General features: G+C 34.4%; 3 protein-coding genes across 3 annotated transcripts; 1 reads left to right on the top strand and 2 right to left on the bottom strand.

Moving 5' to 3' along the window:
- Positions 1-8,811: 8,811 nt before the first annotated feature.
- Positions 8,812-10,833, bottom strand: LOC140976797 (polyubiquitin). Its single transcript, XM_073441111.1, has 2 exons — positions 10,677-10,833; positions 8,812-10,149 (listed from the first exon to the last, which is right to left on the bottom strand). Exon 2 carries the CDS (start codon positions 10,147-10,149, stop codon positions 9,004-9,006), a length of 1,146 nt encoding a protein of 381 aa, XP_073297212.1. The 5' UTR covers positions 10,677-10,833; the 3' UTR covers positions 8,812-9,003.
- A 2,389-nt stretch (positions 10,834-13,222) lies between these two features.
- Positions 13,223-13,997, top strand: LOC140977556 (protein NDR1-like). The gene has a single exon (XM_073442307.1). It carries the CDS (start codon positions 13,247-13,249, stop codon positions 13,877-13,879), a length of 633 nt encoding a protein of 210 aa, XP_073298408.1. The 5' UTR covers positions 13,223-13,246; the 3' UTR covers positions 13,880-13,997.
- Positions 13,998-16,127: 2,130 nt separating this feature from the next.
- Positions 16,128-17,129, bottom strand: LOC140976034 (uncharacterized). Its single transcript, XM_073439880.1, has 2 exons — positions 16,425-17,129; positions 16,128-16,346 (listed from the first exon to the last, which is right to left on the bottom strand). Exons 1-2 carry the CDS (start codon positions 16,927-16,929, stop codon positions 16,333-16,335), a joined length of 519 nt encoding a protein of 172 aa, XP_073295981.1. The 5' UTR covers positions 16,930-17,129; the 3' UTR covers positions 16,128-16,332.
- Between the last annotated feature and the right edge of the window lie 992 nt (positions 17,130-18,121).

Consider the following 18,121-nt stretch of genomic DNA (forward strand, 5'->3'; position numbering starts at 1 on the left):
TCTATTTCCTTTCCCGTCGGCCCAAAGAATCCTTAGCCTTCCACCACCTCCTTAAAAACTACATGCCACGCAAAACCCATGGTTTAAACGAAGAAGATTTCAAATGGGTTACATAAAGTATAAAGAAAGAAGAAAAACAAGTGACATCGGCAGCCGATTTTTTGGAGAATCACGAAAGCAAAACAAGTGAGTTTCTTCTTCATTTTTCTTCGCTCGATTTTTCCATTAATTTGATATTTGTTACCACATTTGTTATTGATTTATGTTAATGTGACGATTCCGAGAGTAAATCCATAGCCACCAAAACCCACTGCTTCGACACCCACAGATGGTGAAGGTAACTGGAAGTCAAAATTTTTTTTTTTGCTAAAAAATACACAAATCTTCTCTGTACGCATGTGACTAAAAGAAAAGGGTCGGAACTGTAGGAATTCGTTTTTCGAAATTTTCATAGTAATTTTGACAAAAAAAATTGTCCATTTTTGTTTGAAGAAATACCTTATTTGTAAAAATACATTAGTTTTATGATTTCTTCGATAGATGTTTATGTACTAATTTTGGTTGTGCATTTTTTAGCTTTCATAACTTTGCTAGTACTTGTCATTTTTAGTCAAGATATAATCATGAATTGATAAGTGCGCATGTTGCTATGCTCTGTAAAGTTGAAATTTTAAGAAATTTGTGTATTTTGATGTGTTTCCCATTTTTTCTGTAATTTTACGACAGTGTTGTTGTGTGAAATGGATTGGAGCGAGATTTAGCATATGCGTAGGCGTTTTATTTATTTATTTGGACTATTATGATGAATAAGTTTAAAGGTGAGTATCCTTGTTGAAGGAGATTCAAACTATCATACATTTTTGTTTCATTAATTAATAATATGTAAATGTTGATATTGTCAATTTTTTTTAGAATGTATTAGCTAATTGGAGAGAAGCATGAGTGGGAAAAGTAATTAATTTTGTTGTTTCTGCTGAGGTCGGTTGTGACATAATGATAGAAGGGTTAGCAGGATGGACTTATTTGCAAGTTGCATGTTAAATTTGTATAATGTTTCTATTTGATTATAATTTATTTTTTCTGCTTATNTGAAAATGCTTGAGATTGACCGCAATTGTTAAATAAATTATGATTTGTGTGGAGGTAACATTTGCTGATATTTTGTAGTATTGTTGTACGAGAAATTGTTAAAGTCATTGGAGTTTATGAATTTTTAAAGTTCAATTTCTTTTTAAAGTTTGAAATTAATTGTAGTTGTTTTATGAACTTATTGTTTATGATGAAATGGTAGGTCGCACACTCATCCATTCGGTTAGTTATGTACGAGAATTTGCATGTTTTTTCTTCTTTGTGATATCAAGCAAGTGTTTGTCATCAATTTTAATATGATTTGCATTGTTTTTGTTTGTCTTAATTTTTTTATATTATTAATTTTGATGGTACGTGTTGTTTGGAATAATTTCAGAAGTTTACGTTGAAATTTTTTATATTAATATATTTAAAATTTGTTTTTTTTGTGCAGAAATGGTTAAAAAATGGTCGATGATAATGAGGCTCATATGCAGAGCGGAAAAGATGTAATGTCACGATGTTCTTCTACTTATTTTAGAAAAGTAATGAACAAGCTTGAACCAAAACTCAATGAGAGGCAACGAGCAAATATCATTAGTACTCCTTTTGGTAAATGGTTGAAGATGCCTAAACTCTCCGTCTATAATACCAGAGTTGATGTGATATTAAAGATATTCAACAGTGACTCATCATCTTTTGTCTTTGGGAAGGGCATTGTTATCCCTTTCACATCATTCTAGTTTTCTATCGTCCTTGGTCTACCTCATTGGGCCAACCTGTAAACCAAGATCTCAGAACAAAGTCAAAATTTTTATCACGTTATTTTGCAGGGAAGCTTAGCAAAGCCGAGAGGAAGACGATTTCTGAAAATCTCTTATTATTAGCTGAATCAGATGATGAATCGCAATTGAATGATTTTGTTAGAATGTTTATTTTGTTTGCGTTGAATTGCATAATATTTCCGCTAAGTACTTATTTGACAGCCCGATTTGTATTTTCTTACATTGATGATTTGCTGATTTTTTTTGGATACTCATGGAGAGATGCTGCTCATAGATTTCTATGTGATAAAATTTCTGGACATATTGAGAATTCGGAAGGAGTAATAAGAAGGAAAACATACTTGGATGGTCGTGTTGTCGGGATGATGGTGAGTTTTTATTATTTTTTCTAACTAATATTATATTATAACATTTATATCTTTATTTATGTAGGCTTGGGTGTACGAAAAATTTCTTTCCTTAGGTTATGGTATTTTGAAAAAATCTTTGTCAAAATAACGTGATTTTAAAATTTAAACAAAATAACGTAATTTTTTTTAAAAAAATAAAAATTTAATGATGCACTGTACAAAGAAGAGGCGGGGAAACAATAAAAACAAGCCCCCGACACATTATAATATACTAGGTATTGGCACCTCAATATTTGAGGTGTTTACCCAAATTTGTTGTGCAATATATGATGTTTCTTTTTTGTTGCATATTGACAATCATACTATAATTAAAAAGAAGTTATAGGTAGGATAAAACATGCTAAAAGAATATTAATAAAGTGTAGATATTATAACAATATGATAATTTATACACACGCTACGGATTTTTTGCAAGTAGTACATACTTAGAAAGCATAAAAAGTTTAGTTATGTTCATAATATTACAAGCTGATTTCATTCTTCGTCTCTAGCTGTTGAGTTGTATCTGAAGAAAATAAATCCGATAATAAAGTGAGTTAACTTCTAGCATATTGATCGGGATCCAATTACAAAATTTTAATTAAATGCGAACGAAATTATTCAGAAATTCTAATCATATCATGTTAAAGAACTGAGAACTAACAATTTGTGAGAACAAGCTGTTTAGCATGTTTAAATTTCTAATCTCGGAGTAAACATAAATTGTTGAACGTATTCACTCATAAACATTAATAAATTTAGAGTAGCTACATTATTTATTGGTATTTATTGATTATATCTACAAGTTAAAGATTATAAATAGTGTGCACTGATCAAAACTGAGAACGAGCTAGATATATCAAACATTAGCTAGTTGTCAATAATATTGCAAGTTATACTGTAAGGTCCAAAAATTAAGACGCCGTAAACCAACGGCATGCAAATCTAGGAATTCTGAAATTGGTTAATTAATTGATATTAATTGCTTAATTAATTATGTGACATACATGATTTTATGTTAAATATGATTTAATTTCTATTTTTACATAAAACTGTATTTTAAGGAAATTTCAAGTTGCGATAGAAGAACGGAGACCGGGAGCTGAAAAACGTAAAATGTTTTTAGTAAATAATTGTTTTTAATTATTTAAAATATTATTGTGGGTTTTTCTTATTTTTGAAAATAAGGGGTTTTGAGATGATTTTATACACCGGGATATAAATTTTATCGGTGTTGGTTTTTCAACAAAAATATGAACTTTTTAGCAACCCGGCTATTTAATCTGCCAACTATTTTACCAAAAACTATTTTAATATTTTATTTAAATCTTAATTGGACTAATGGGCTTGATTTGTTGGCTTGATAGGCCTAAAGCCTTGTTACTAATTAATTAGTATATATAATATGATAAAACTCCTATAACCCTACAATTCTTCTCGGCACTTTTCTGAAATCTATACCTAGATTACACGGCACACACATGCTTAGAAATTAAGGCAAACTTTCGAGAATTTCCAAGGGAAATTCTTAGCCAAGGTTCCTGCTCCGTTCTTCGTCATCGTCAACGGTTTTTCGTGCGTAAATTACTCAAAGGCACGCCTACTCTTCCTTCAAACCATCAACACATCATATTATTTGTTTTATGCATGAATTTTTCTGAAAAACATAGCAGCATGTTGAATTTTCGTAACTCCATGTGCATGTGTTCTAAAGTGGTGTTTTAAATTAACAAAATCATGTTTTAATTTGTGTTAAGGGGCTGCCATGGTTAGGGTATGGATTAAGCATGTTTTTAAACTAGTTAGAGTCCAAAGAACACAACTAAAATGTTGCACATCATGAACATAACAGTAGATGGAACAAGCAGGTATCACATGTGGGTTGAGGGCTCGGTTTTGGGAGTTAAGGGCTTGGCTTGGGTTCGGATGGGACCGGGGCTGGGCTAGGACCAGGTATGAGTCGGGGAGAGAGTCCTAGCCATGCTAGGACTCAAGACAAGTGGGCTGGGAGGAGTCCTATCCAAGAGGGCCTCCTACCCGAGAGCTTGAAGGGAACAGCGCACGATGTTGCTGCTGTGCAAGAAGAAAGAGGTTCGGCCAGGGGCTTTGGGCTGAGCTAGGTTTGGTCCTTAGGGTCCTAGGAGAGTTCTTGGGGGGCTGGTTCAAGGGGTGGCTCGATGGCTAGAGGGCTACCAACAGAAAACATGGAGCTCATGTCAAGGAAGGATTCTCGGCCAAGCATGTACGTATCTGGTGCTGTGCTTTGTGCGCGAGTTCAGGGACTTGGGTTGGTCTGGGCTTGGGCTGAGCATGGTCCAGAGAAGGTTAGAGTCATGAGGGGTCAAGTGGTTAGGGGCTGGAAGTGTCCTAGTTGAATTAGGAGTCCTAAATATCCTAGGAGACACACACACAAAAACATGCAGAATTTGGGTCAAGTTCCAGGGGGCTTTTGAGCGGGCTAGGGCTTGTTTTACAGGCTGGGCTTGCACAGTAGGATCCCTAGATAGGTTGGCTAAGTTTTGGCTCAAGGTGGCTCGGGCATGGCTCGAGTAAATTAAGAGATGGCTCGGTGCATTCGATAAGGTGTCAAAACGGAAATTTAAGAAGTAAAATTGAATCCATGGATCCACGGGGGTGGCTCATGACTTGGAAGGGTAGAATAAATCTTTAAAATGTTATGTTTAAAATTTGGGATCAAAATAACGAGTTTTGGATTTATTCGGGATTTAATCGCCGCACGAAACGCTAATTAAAGAGTTAATTGAAACGCCTAGTTTTAAGTCTTATAAAATTATGAAAAATTAGGGTTAAGCTTAAATAATTATTATAAGTCTAAGTTTTTAATTTGGGAATTTTATATTAATGTTTGGTTTAATTCGGGATTAAAACGCATTAATACTTCACATTTAAAGATTAATTTAAAAGTCCTCGTTTTAGGCTAAATAAAAATATGAGAAAATTCATGTAAGCTTAAATAATTATTTGGAACATGTTAGAGTTAATGGAATTAAGAAAAAGTCAAAAACGTAAAATGTCGAGTCCAGGGGTAAAACGGTCTTTTCACACCTAGAAATTAGTAAACGTCATGGCAGTGCCCTGAATGTTGTTTTACATGCTAACATGATTATTTTCAATGATTGCGGATGTTTATGAATTTTTATATGTTAATATGTCTATTTTAAATGTTTAAGGATTTTCATATGTTAAATGGGTATTTTAAATGTTTATGATTTAAATGTCAAAATGTTATTTTAAATGTTTATGACGTTAAAATGTTGATTTTAAAACATTTATGGCTTTTTATGATTTTAATATGTTAAATTACGATTTTTAAATATCTATGATTTTTATGATTTAAATATGGGCATTTAAAAGATATGTTGCATGCTTGGTTTCAAAAATAAAACGATATGTATATACATGATTTTTATTAAGTGATGATAACATGTTGAAGGATGTGAAGGGATTGTGACTACTACATGTTGGAAATATCGTGAGGGTTATGGTCCCAGTGGGAGCCCGATGATCGTTTTCTTGGATACGAATACGAATACGTGATACGAATACGAATACGAATACGTGATATGAATATGAATATGTTAATACGTTGGCCAAGGCCCAGTTGACGGGTGAGAGTGTCGCTGGTGTCCCCGTCGCCCAGTACTGTGGTTTTCTCTAGATGGATCCATCGCCCAATACGATCAAGAATACGAGTCACAATCACGAACTGAATTCAACATACACGAATATGAATACGAATATGAGGACATGAATATGTTGATATGAATATGGATATGAATATAAATATGTTTATGTTTATATGAAAATGTTTATGCGTAAGATTATGAAAACGTTTTTATTTAAAGTTTTATGCATCATGAAAATATTTACGAAAATGTTTATGTTTATGCATCTTCATGAAAATGATATTTTAAGTACAAGTATTTTTCACTGTTATATGTTAACTGTATTACGTATTACTTGTTATTAAAGGTAGGATGTGTTGAGTCTTTAGACTCACTAGGTGTGTTGGCACAGGTGATATTAATAATTATGATGTTGGAGGTCTTGATGGGTGACTTTGCTGGACTGTCGGCATAACTCGAGGATCAGCGCTTCTATTTCCGCATTTAAGTTAAAGATTTTTACGACATTTTATATATGCTTTTGAGGGATTTTTGAAAGGTTTAGTATGGGTTATTCTTTTCAAATTATTGCTTTTTAGGTTTGGTAATACAGTAGACGATTTTATTTTCAACACTATTTCACGTGATTTTTAAAATGCTACTTGGTGGATGTTTTATTTTAAAGAGCAAAATATTTTATAAAAATATTTTATGTGATGGCCGAAGTTTTGAAAAAAAAAATTTTTCTAGTACTTTTTAAGCAATAAAAAGGACAGACGTTTCATATACACATCCTCAAATGGTCGACAATGGATATATCAGCAAAAATACAACACATCAATAACATTAGTAAAAGTTATTTATGTATTGTAACGCAAAAAAGGTAAAATGATGTAAAGAATAAAATAAAACAAATAAATGAAGGTTTTGTTGAATGTAATTCATAGTTCTTAGCAGGCCCATATTAATTTTTTGTAATTAAACATTTTTTATACTATAAGATAAATGTTTTACTATTTGCTTAATGTATATAATGAGATTGGAGAATAATGTTGAGGTTCAGCTCTGTTTCGATATCGGCTGCATAGTCTAGCAGAAGAGAAAGCTTTGATTCCATATTAAGTGATCTTCAGAAGATGATGGCCTATACTGGGTTTGAGAAAAACCTTTTCATTAGTTCTTCGACTTCTTTTTGAAATAAAAAGTTTTAGTAACATTGGCTGCAGTCGATACATTCACAGTAAGGATTGTTTTTCATTAGAGTTGGTTTAGAAGCAGTAAGTGTAGATATTGAAGAAAAAATATTGAAATTTTCAAATAATTTATCGTAAGGTAAAAGAAGGCAAATGAACTTATATATATTATATGAGTTAGGGTGAGTCATAGATGGACCATGACACATGTTGTGATTGTTTTTGGTCACATCAGTAAAATTTGACTAGCCATTTGTAACTATTGACAAGTGTTATGGCATAAATTAGGTGTGCTCGTTGGATTGCTTGAAGGGAAGCGTTGTGGAAGGACTGTTTTTTGTAGTTGTAAACGTGTCTTTTTTTTTATGAAATTATTTTAATTGACTGAAAATTGTAACATTTCTTATTTTGTTTGGTTTACAAAAATAATATAACAATATTTAGTTGTAAGTTGAGGATAAAATATTGATGCTATGTAAATATGGTTGAAAAGTTTTGGATATGATACTGCATAATATGGTATCATTTAATATAGTTTTAACAATTTGTAGTTGTACAAATATCTTATAGTTGATTTTATAATTTTGAAAATGTATCTATGTACATGCTTTTTAACGTTTTGGTTGGAAAATTTTTCCTTATTTTTCAAAATTTAATAAATATACTAAAATGAAAACATTATACACAAAAAAACACACGTCTTTTTTGGAGTTCACCAAAAAAAGTAGAGGCACTAATATACATGCTAGACTTTAACATCTATACCAGTGTTTCAGTCTTGTTTTACATGTTTTAAGCTTTCACCTTTCTCTCTGCATTCTAATATTCTTTTACCTATTATACTGGCTTGCTGTGTTTTAAGCTCTGTTTCGAAGTGCTCTTCTTGCATTGCAGAGCTGCTTTCTTGGGATTCAGATACATCTACGTTTACATGTAACAATCTTTCACCTTTGAAAGAAGAACCTTTATCTTCATAGTTGTGTGATGCTGATGATGATTCTGTCGCTGGTAGACATGCAATGACCGTGTTTCGAACAAAACTTTTCCCTCTTGTTTTGTTCCACGATGTTCTTAGTTGGAAAAAAGAATTGTGAATCTCGTAATTTTTGATTAAAAATGTCAGGGTAAAATGGTATTTCCTGTGGTCGATAAGATAAATAGTATTGAGCAAGAATGAGAAGTTTTGCATTGACAAGAACTAAGTGTCAAAAAAATATACCTTTTCTTCGGCCTCGATTACATCTTCTCCTGACATACATAGCAACATGCTTGCTTACTTGTGCTCAACATAAGCATGTAAATTTCTAGTACCGTTAAACAAATCTGCCTGGAATCGTAACCTATACATACATCATAGGTAAGATGGCATGTTTTTAATGAGTGTAGGTTTTCAAATTATATTAGTCTCAATCTCATCTTCCCTCTCAATTCCCCCCTTCCGCACACAGACTTCTTCTATTTAAACAATTTTAAGGAAATCCAGGAGCTTACATGATAAGATTACCGTGATCAGAGCAAGATATCGATTCTCTCCTTGTGCACCCCTTCTCGGCCGCTGGTAATGTTGATCTGCTACAATCCCCTCAAGTAGCAAATTGCGCAGCCCATGTTGTAGCTTCTGTAGCTTTTATTGAATTTCATCTTTTGAGACTATCCAATTCGTGTGGACAAATTGGCTACGGACTAAGCTAAAAAATTCACATGAATCTAATATATCAGAGCATAGGAAATCAACACCATACATCATGTGGAGACTAAAAACATAACGTTTTATCGATAAACGGATGAAATCCAAGTGATAGTTTCAACATTCAACAAGACGCCAGAAACATTAGAAAAAAAAAATTATTGTTCATCAAACACAACACGAGACATATTTCCTGAAATAAAATGAAAAGCCAGGTGAAACTGCGGAATCAGCAACAAATTAAAGCAGGACCACTTAGAAACCGCCACGGAGACGGAGGACGAGATGAAGGGTGGACTCCTTCTGAATGTTGTAGTCTGCAAGAGTCCTTCCATCCTCAAGCTGCTTTCCAGCAAAGATCAACCTTTGCTGGTCTGGTGGAATACCCTCTTTGTCTTGAATCTTTGCCTTTACATTGTCGATTGTGTCTGAGCTCTCCACCTCCAAAGTAATAGTTTTTCCGGTCAAAGTCTTCACAAAGATTTGCATCCCTCCCCTCAACCTAAGAACCAAGTGCAAAGTTGATTCCTTCTGGATGTTGTAATCTGCCAGTGTGCGGCCATCTTCCAGCTGCTTACCAGCGAAGATCAGCCTCTGTTGGTCTGGTGGAATTCCTTCCTTGTCCTGAATTTTAGCTTTCACATTGTCAATGGTGTCGGAGCTCTCAACCTCAAGAGTGATGGTCTTCCCGGTAAGCGTCTTGACAAAAATCTGCATGCCACCACGGAGCCTTAGAACCAAATGAAGGGTCGATTCCTTCTGAATGTTGTAGTCAGCCAATGTTCGGCCGTCCTCCAGCTGCTTTCCAGCGAAGATCAGCCTCTGCTGGTCTGGTGGGATTCCCTCCTTGTCCTGAATTTTAGCTTTCACATTGTCAATGGTGTCGGAGCTTTCAACTTCAAGAGTGATGGTCTTCCCTGTAAGTGTCTTGACGAAAATCTGCATACCACCACGGAGCCTTAGAACCAAGTGAAGGGTAGATTCCTTCTGAATGTTATAGTCAGCCAAAGTTCGGCCGTCCTCCAGCTGCTTTCCGGCGAAGATGAGCCTTTGTTGGTCTGGGGGGATTCCCTCCTTGTCCTGGATTTTGGCTTTGACATTGTCAATGGTGTCGGAGCTCTCAACCTCAAGAGTTATGGTCTTGCCAGTGAGGGTCTTGACAAATATTTGCATGCCACCACGGAGACGGAGCACCAAGTGTAGGGTGGACTCTTTCTGGATGTTATAGTCGGCTAGGGTGCGTCCGTCCTCGAGCTGTTTTCCAGCGAAGATCAATCTCTGCTGGTCTGGGGGAATTCCTTCCTTGTCCTGGATCTTCGCTTTGACGTTGTCGATGGTGTCGGAACTTTCCACCTCAAGGGTGATTGTCTTGCCGGTGAGGGTCTTCACAAAGATCTGCATCTGTAAATAAATAAAAAACGGCTTAAAAAATAAGGATAACATGACCAATTCGTCATGATTTAAACCTAAATCGAATTATTATAATTTACATAAAGATTAAAACAGATGGATCATTTGTAAACGAGTATAAGACTATAAATAACTTTCGAAACAAATCCGATAAGAGAAATTAACGATCAATTGACACCAAAAACAATCTGGCGCTGAATATGCAGGAGATATGACTTACAAATCCAAAAATCAACAAACACGGAACAAAACGATAACATATATCAGTTACCCGACGAATAGAAGACCTAATCGAGTGACATAGACGTAAATCGAACGTCAATACAAAGCAAAATAAGAAATTTTTATCGATTCAAGAACACAACCATACAAAATCAATCAAAACCTCTACTTAAAAAAAATAAATCAACGCCTAACCCTAGAAGTCACCCTTCGAATCAACACAAAATAGATCGCAGAACAGAAAGATCTCAAATCATCAAACCAAAAAACATCAAGAACACAAAAACAGAAGCTACCTTAAAATTGAAAGCTGGACGATTGGTCGAGAAGCCTCGCGATGAAAGTATCGAAGAGAGCCTTTGCGTTTGAGATGAGAATAAGGGAAAAGAGGGGGCCGTATATAAAGGCCAAGAGTGGAATCCAGTGTCCAATTAGTTAGCGACGCGTGTCAATTGTGAGGTGTGGTGCACCGAACCTACACGGCAACGACACCGTTTGTTCTTTTCTTTGAGTGGAGGATAATGCTACGAAACAGTCTTTGGCGCGATACCATCAATCAATGTTTATTTTATTCGCTTCTTATCATTTATGACATCACTTTTAATATTACGTTGATTGCTTAATTCTATTTCAAATAATAAATTAAATATTGGATAATTGTCATTAAATAATTATTTATTATTGAAATTTATAAGACAAAAACTTGTGTGAGACGGTCTCACGGATCGTATTTTGTGAGACAGATTTCTTATTTGGCTCATCCATGAAAAAATATTACTTTTTATGCTAAGATTATTAATTTTTATTGTGAATATCAATAAGATTGACCCGTTTCACAAAATATCACTCAATTTATAAGATGGTAAATATTTCCCACTACTTATTTTGACCAATTATGAATCCACTTGCCACCTACAACTTGATAATACATTATTGACAAAGAGTCGTCGGCATTTTGGACAAGATAGAAGAGTCGGTCAACTAACGACTACTAAATTTATATTCAGAAAACTTTAAAAATTCCACAAATTCTTCCATATATTTAATTTGTGAGAAAATAAATACAATAAATTTTGTGCAAAAAAGTACATGATAGATCTGTATAGTTGGAATATCGTGAGAAAACTATCTTGCTCTCATAACATTAATTTTGTGAAATTTACCCATAACTTGTAAATTGTTCTTCTGTAAATTCTTGTCATTTTTTTATCTAGAAGGGCCAATTTAATATTACTGAATTTGAGATGTTTTGGTGAACTTTGTAAAGTGAATCACCATTGTCCGATTCCCAACAAAGCAATTATTTATATTGGTATATATACGGCTAGTCGTGCATGGTAATTTTAGTGGTGTTCTCGGATTCTTTAATTGATGTTCAAGATGCGACTTTCCGGTATGAAAATCTTAAACATCACAGTAGGTCTCTTGTGAGACGATCTCACGAATCTTTATCTGTTAGACGGGTCAGTCCTACTGATATTCACAATAAAAAATAATACTCTTAGCATAAAAAGTAATATATTTTTTTATTGATGAATCAAATAAAAGATCCGTATCACAAAATATAATCTGTAAGACCGTTTCACACAAATTTTTGCCTAAACATCAAGGATTGCTTGTCTCGAATATTTTGGATCTACTAGATTCTAGTAGATTTAGGAGTATTGATCATCTTGGTAGATTGTGAACAAAGTATGTTATTGTCATGTACATCACGCTTTGTCTCAACATAACTTTCGTGTTGAGTTGATGGATGTAGCTGTTTTTGATCGCTTAATTAACGTATAAACTTTTCATTTCTCCTAAAAAAAATAAATGAAAATTTGATAATATGAGTTGGGTTTGAGTCTAACCAGATTTAAAAAGAATTATACACAAGTAAATACACATAACTATAATATATATTTTTCGATTAAAAAAGGGTATATATATATGTATATATATGTATATCAATGTCCGTACAAGCAAATGTATCATTGTCCCATGGTAGAAATAAAAATAATCACGCAACTTTTCTTTAGAAAAAAGGGAGTGCCACGCGAAATTCTCCACCCCCTCCCCAAGGGAAATTGGGGTAAAAGGGAGTGCATTCTGAAATATTTTTAAAAAAAGATCCATGACTCAATTTACTTAAATGTCCTTGTGTTTTAAGTGTAAATACATCATTAAATTTGATTTTATATATACATTTATTTTAAACACGTAATTTATTCTCATCAGTCGACTCAACCTAAATCCTCTCCGTCGACCCCATTTTCATTTCCTTTCCGATTATAATTCTCAACACAAATCGAGGTAGTGACTAATAATCTGATAATATTAACATTTATTTCGATTTATTGTTCATCTTCGTTGATCGTTCGACTAATTGCATAAGAAAATTTTGACCACGTTTTAGTCGACACAAGCGTGAATCGACCAAAATTTTTGTCGACCAATGGTCGATCATTGATTTGGCCAAAAACCAACATGTTGGTCGACCAACATGTTGATCTGGTCATCGACCAAATTGCTTGGTCGACCAAGTCGACCAACAAAGCTTTGGTCGACCAAAGCTTTGGTCAAAGACCAAAGCAATGGTCGACCAATTGTTGGTCGACCAAACAATGGTCGACCATTGATTGTTGAGTCTATTCAATATCTCGATTTGAGAAAAAAGACTCGTAAATTTTAATTGAGAGAAGATGTGTGTCGATCGAGAAGAAAAAAAAGGAGAATTAATTAAGTTTAATTGCTGTTAGTATAATAATCAAAAGTCAACTCCTTGTTTCTTAAGAAAAAAGTCAGAGTCCTTATTTTTTAAATACTTTCTATATCGCTCCTTCTTTTTTAACTTACCCCCTCCCCAATCAAACATCCCTCCGGCATGGCGGAGAGTGACGCCGGCGGATGCTGCCGGTGCTGCTGCAGATTCATATTCACCTCCGGCCTCACCGCTCTCTTCATGTGGCTCATCCTGCGCACCTCCAACCCCACCTGCTCCATCGAGCAATTTTACGTCCCTGCCCTCAACAGAACCACTAATTCCACCGACAACCACTCCATTTCCTTCCAACTCCAGCTCGCCAATCGGATGAAATACAAAGGCGTGCACTACAACAACATTAGCCTGACGTTCTTGTACGGCGTGAAGGACTCGAGTTCATCTATAGCTAATTACACGGTGGAGGCGTTCCACCAGGGTCACAAGAAGAAAGCTACCCGCGTAGCGTTGGTGCAGGCTACTGGGGTGCCGTGGGAAGCGGCGATCGAAGCGGTTTCGAATGGGTTGACTGTGAACTTCGGGGTCCGGTTGGTTACCAGAGTGAAGTTCAAGACTATGTTTTGGTATACTAAGAGGCACCAGCTGGAGGTGGCGGGCGATGTGCCGGTCGGCAGCGGAGGGCAGAAAGTGAACGAGAACGGAATTAAGCTGAAGTCCGGTGCACCAGATCGGGGCTGGCGCCGGGCGAGGTTTTCACCCGCGGTTATTTCCATTGTTTTGACCATTTTAATTTGAATTTAGTGTGGCAGATAATCAACTTTTATCTTTGTGTTAATAATTTATTCCACATTGATCTGATATTTTTTTAGCTCTGAAAATTGTTTTTTCACCTTTGATTAGCCAAATATCTCTCTGTTTTTTTTTTTTATTAAACGTGAGTATCTTATAAAAATTATAATAATGTTATGGTCTGATATTTTATTTGACACAAAAACTCTAGTGAGACGATCTCACATATCAATTTTGTAGGTCGAATATCTTATTTGGATCATTCATGGAAAAGTATTACTTTTTATGTTAATAGTATTATTTTTTATTGTGAATATCGATAGGGTTGACCGTCTCACAAGAGACTTATTTTTTATTTAATTCCAAAAAATATATAATATTTCATTAACTTTTAATTTTTTCTAAATCGAAAATCGATAATGCATATTGTTTTACCAAAAATAATTATTTTTGATTTGAAAATTATTATCAATTAAATTATCAAAACAAACCAATAGATTTGTTATTATTAATTTGAAATCTCTAACTTCAAATTTAATGATTAAAATGCAATTGTAGAGTTTACTTTTGTTATGTTGTATAATATAATGCTATAATATTTATCATTTGTACTATGTATGCGCAATGTTTGTGTCTTAGTGGCTAGTTTACGAGTCATCAAGAACAGTTTTTGACGGGCTTAAATCATAATTTCCAATATTTTATATATGTATATATTGAATAAAAGGAAAAACAATTATTATTAATCACGAGAAGCTCTAGAACTAGTAAACGAATAGTTTCAAATATCCGATTTATGATTTCTATGTGATATACAAAGTTTAAAATTACTATCTAAATTATTATCTAATTTAATCACAATATATCAGTAGCTAATTAAACCACAAAACAGAATTTAGAGAATTTGATTTATATCTAAACAATGAGTTAATAAAAAGAATTTCAAAATTCCAATAATTAATGATGTGGTTTATGATCGACTTTGATTTTTGTGTTATTGATTTATTTAGCGTTGATATTTGCATGTTTTTTTTTACCTACAAATATTGTTTTTTCGACCTTTTGAATTGATTTTTGATTCATTAAAAAAAGCGTAGAATTATCGATACTATATATAAAGAGTAGGTTTCTTGTGAGACGGGTTAACTCTACCGATATTCACAATAAAAAGTAATATTCTTAGCATAAAAAGTAATAATTTTTAATGGATGACCCAAATAAGAGATCCGTCTCACAAAATACGATCAGTGAGACCGTCTCACACAAGTTTTTGATGTCTTAGTATAACATATTCTAAATAGCGGAAATACCTCTATCAAATTACAAATGTACCGAATTTTTATTTACTAAAAAATATTATAAAAACTTATTTTATTAAATTTGTAACTTATCTAACTAATCTTATTAACTTGCAAAAATCTTTTAAATTTGTAAAAGTATTTATTTATCTTTTTCTATCAATCAATATTATCAAATTTTATACATCACTCCTAATAAAAAATTTATGAAAAAATCATTATTTTGAAAAAAGTTATCAAGTTTAGATAATTATTCTAATTGTTTAATCACAAAACACATGCAACGAGACATTGGTTTTAAAAAAAATTAGAAGGTTGATCCAACCAGTTAATCACCCTTAGTTTTAGATTATTTTACTATATGCATAATTTATACTGAAACATGACACATTATGATTAATATTTTCTATAAGATTTTGAATCCTTCATATACATAGATTATATGGATTATTAGGTCTTTTGTGATACAATATTATGAATATATATACATTAGACGGGTGATCAGACCGATATTTATAATGAAAAATAACACTTTTGACATCAAAATGATAATTTTTCATGAGTCCGATAAGGTCGAAGATCCGCATAATAAAATTGATCTGTAAAAACATCTCAGAATTTTTTGTGTGCATGGAGATGATAAATTCGTAAGTATTGGGAATGTGTTTTGCTTAGTGTGTGTGTGTGTGTGTGTATATATATATATATGTATGTATGTATAGATGCTAAGTACTGTCTACCTTCCGAACCAAAAAGTGCAAAGGTCAACATGATAAAATGTAAGGGAGTTCTTTAATCAGCAGAGCTTAGAACAAGAGTATAAAGACCGATAGCTTACGTCCTAAGTAAGGGTATCGATAATCCGCCACAGTCTTTCACATAATTAATGGGAGTTTAAAGCGTACCCCAATAAATCTAGTATTCTCACAGTAGTCTTCCTAATAAAAAGTCGTACCAAAATATTTAACATTCGAAAGGAAATACTATGCAAAAATTATAGAATCTATGACCATTTAAACTTCTAAATCGGCTTGCATGTTTTCCTTTCTTTCTATTATCACTATCTTTGAGAAGTATATGATCCTTACGAAAGATATAGAGAGATGGAGGAGGAGGGGGAGGGAGGCCATTCTTGCTGCTACCTGCAGACCTGTCTCTCCATTAACCTCCACTGTCTGTCAAAGAATGAAAACTGCACAAACTCGATATGTATGCAACAGGCATTCGTGGGAAAAATAAAAACCGATGCTTACATTTGAGGAGGCTTTCGGCAAAAGGATATGCAACAGGGACGTATCCTTCGAAGCTTTGGCCCACATCAAGTGTCCTCAGAGTTCCATCAGTCAGGTCAAAGGTGCAAAAGCAGGGGGATTCTTCATCAATCTTAATTATGAAGAATATCTCGTTGTCTCCAGCTGCGACTGAATTGAACGCACGAATTGACAACAGATCCAGTTCAAGTACACCGCTGGCCCTCAATTTCCACCCCAGGGTCTCATATTTCCATACCTCCAGAAAAGGTTTAGGATCATCCTCCACATCCGCAGCATAGAGATCTGGATAATCTGCCCATATCAGAGCCAAACAACCTTCTAATTCGATCAAGAAACTCCATTCATTCACCGACTTGGGAAGGTTGATTGTTGAAAACTTATCATTCAGGTCAACAGAAAGGATTCGAATGGGACAACTGGGATCTGGCTCAGACCACTCAAACCAATACATCTTTCCAGCTACACTTACATAGTAAGGACACATGGGACAGACGGGATTTGGATCTGGCCGTTCTATGTCCTCAGAAATCAATTTCCATTCATTAGAATCAGAAGCATATACATCACATTTGCACTTCCATCCTCAATCGTGCCCAAGAAGAACCGAAATACTTTGTAGGTGGTGCTGGCAGGGTCGAAAACAACCCTGCTGATGGAGATGTAAAGGATGGACTCCCTTTGGGAACTAGTTGTTGGGGAATTACACCCCCGAAGCGATGCCAAACACGATGATAATAGTACCCAAAAATTCGGAATAAAATAATCAACAAGAACACAAAGATTTACGTGGTTCACCCAATATAGGCTGCGTCCACGGAGCACTGCAAATTTTATAACTGGAAGAAATATTACAACAAGTGTATACACCAATACACTCAATATTTCTCACACTTCCAACCCGAGTATACCGAGAAAATAATTTCTCTAACTCACACAAAGAGAATTCCCGCACTCAAGAAAAAAATACACTCTTTTTTTCTATGCACTCTCTTTTTATCAAAGCTAAAAAGCTTTTGCTTTTGGGATACAATAACTGAAGGAATTGAGCTCTATTTATAACTAATTCCCTCGTTCCGCTTTGCAACTTTTTCGATGTGGGATACGTGAGAAAACAAGTTTTTTTATTATTTAATTTAATGTGGGTCCCACCCTATTAAATTCTTACCTAACAATTCTCCCACTTGAAGACTTGATTCCAATCATGTCTTCACACCATCAGTGCAGCAGCTCATACCTCTTTTGTTAGTCCAGGAGACCAACTGAAGTCAAACACAACGTCAGTTTTTCAATGATAACAGCCTTCGTGAGCATATCAACTGGATTCTTGCTTCCAGGAATCTTCTCAAGCTTCAAGATTCCATTCACCCGATCTCTAAGGATCTCCATTCCAAGGATTTGTTTTGCAACATCCAAATCCTTCAAAGCAAATTCTTTTGATAACTCTTTCTCGAGTGTATCAATCTCCTCCAGACAAGCTCCTGCTATGAACATATCATCTACATATATCAGTAGTATGATATAATAACCACCAAGCTTCACATAACAACAGTGATCAGCCTGATACTTCAGAAAACCATCATTATTCATTACACCATCAAACTTCTTGTACCACTGTCTCGGAGCTTGTTTGAGACCATATAAGCTCTTCTGAAGTTTGCACACCATTTTCTCTTTCC

Source organism: Primulina huaijiensis, chromosome 5, assembly GCF_012295235.1.
Source record: "Primulina huaijiensis isolate GDHJ02 chromosome 5, ASM1229523v2, whole genome shotgun sequence".
Classification (NCBI taxonomy): domain Eukaryota; kingdom Viridiplantae; phylum Streptophyta; class Magnoliopsida; order Lamiales; family Gesneriaceae; genus Primulina; species Primulina huaijiensis.

Coding starts and splice junctions, on each gene's coding strand:
- LOC140976797 (XM_073441111.1), bottom strand. CDS start 10,149: ATGCAGATCTTTGTGAAGACCCTCACCGGCAAGACAATCACCCTTGAG.
- LOC140977556 (XM_073442307.1), top strand. CDS start 13,247: ATGGCGGAGAGTGACGCCGGCGGATGCTGCCGGTGCTGCTGCAGATTC.
- LOC140976034 (XM_073439880.1), bottom strand. CDS start 16,929: ATGTGTCCTTACTATGTAAGTGTAGCTGGAAAGATGTATTGGTTTGAG.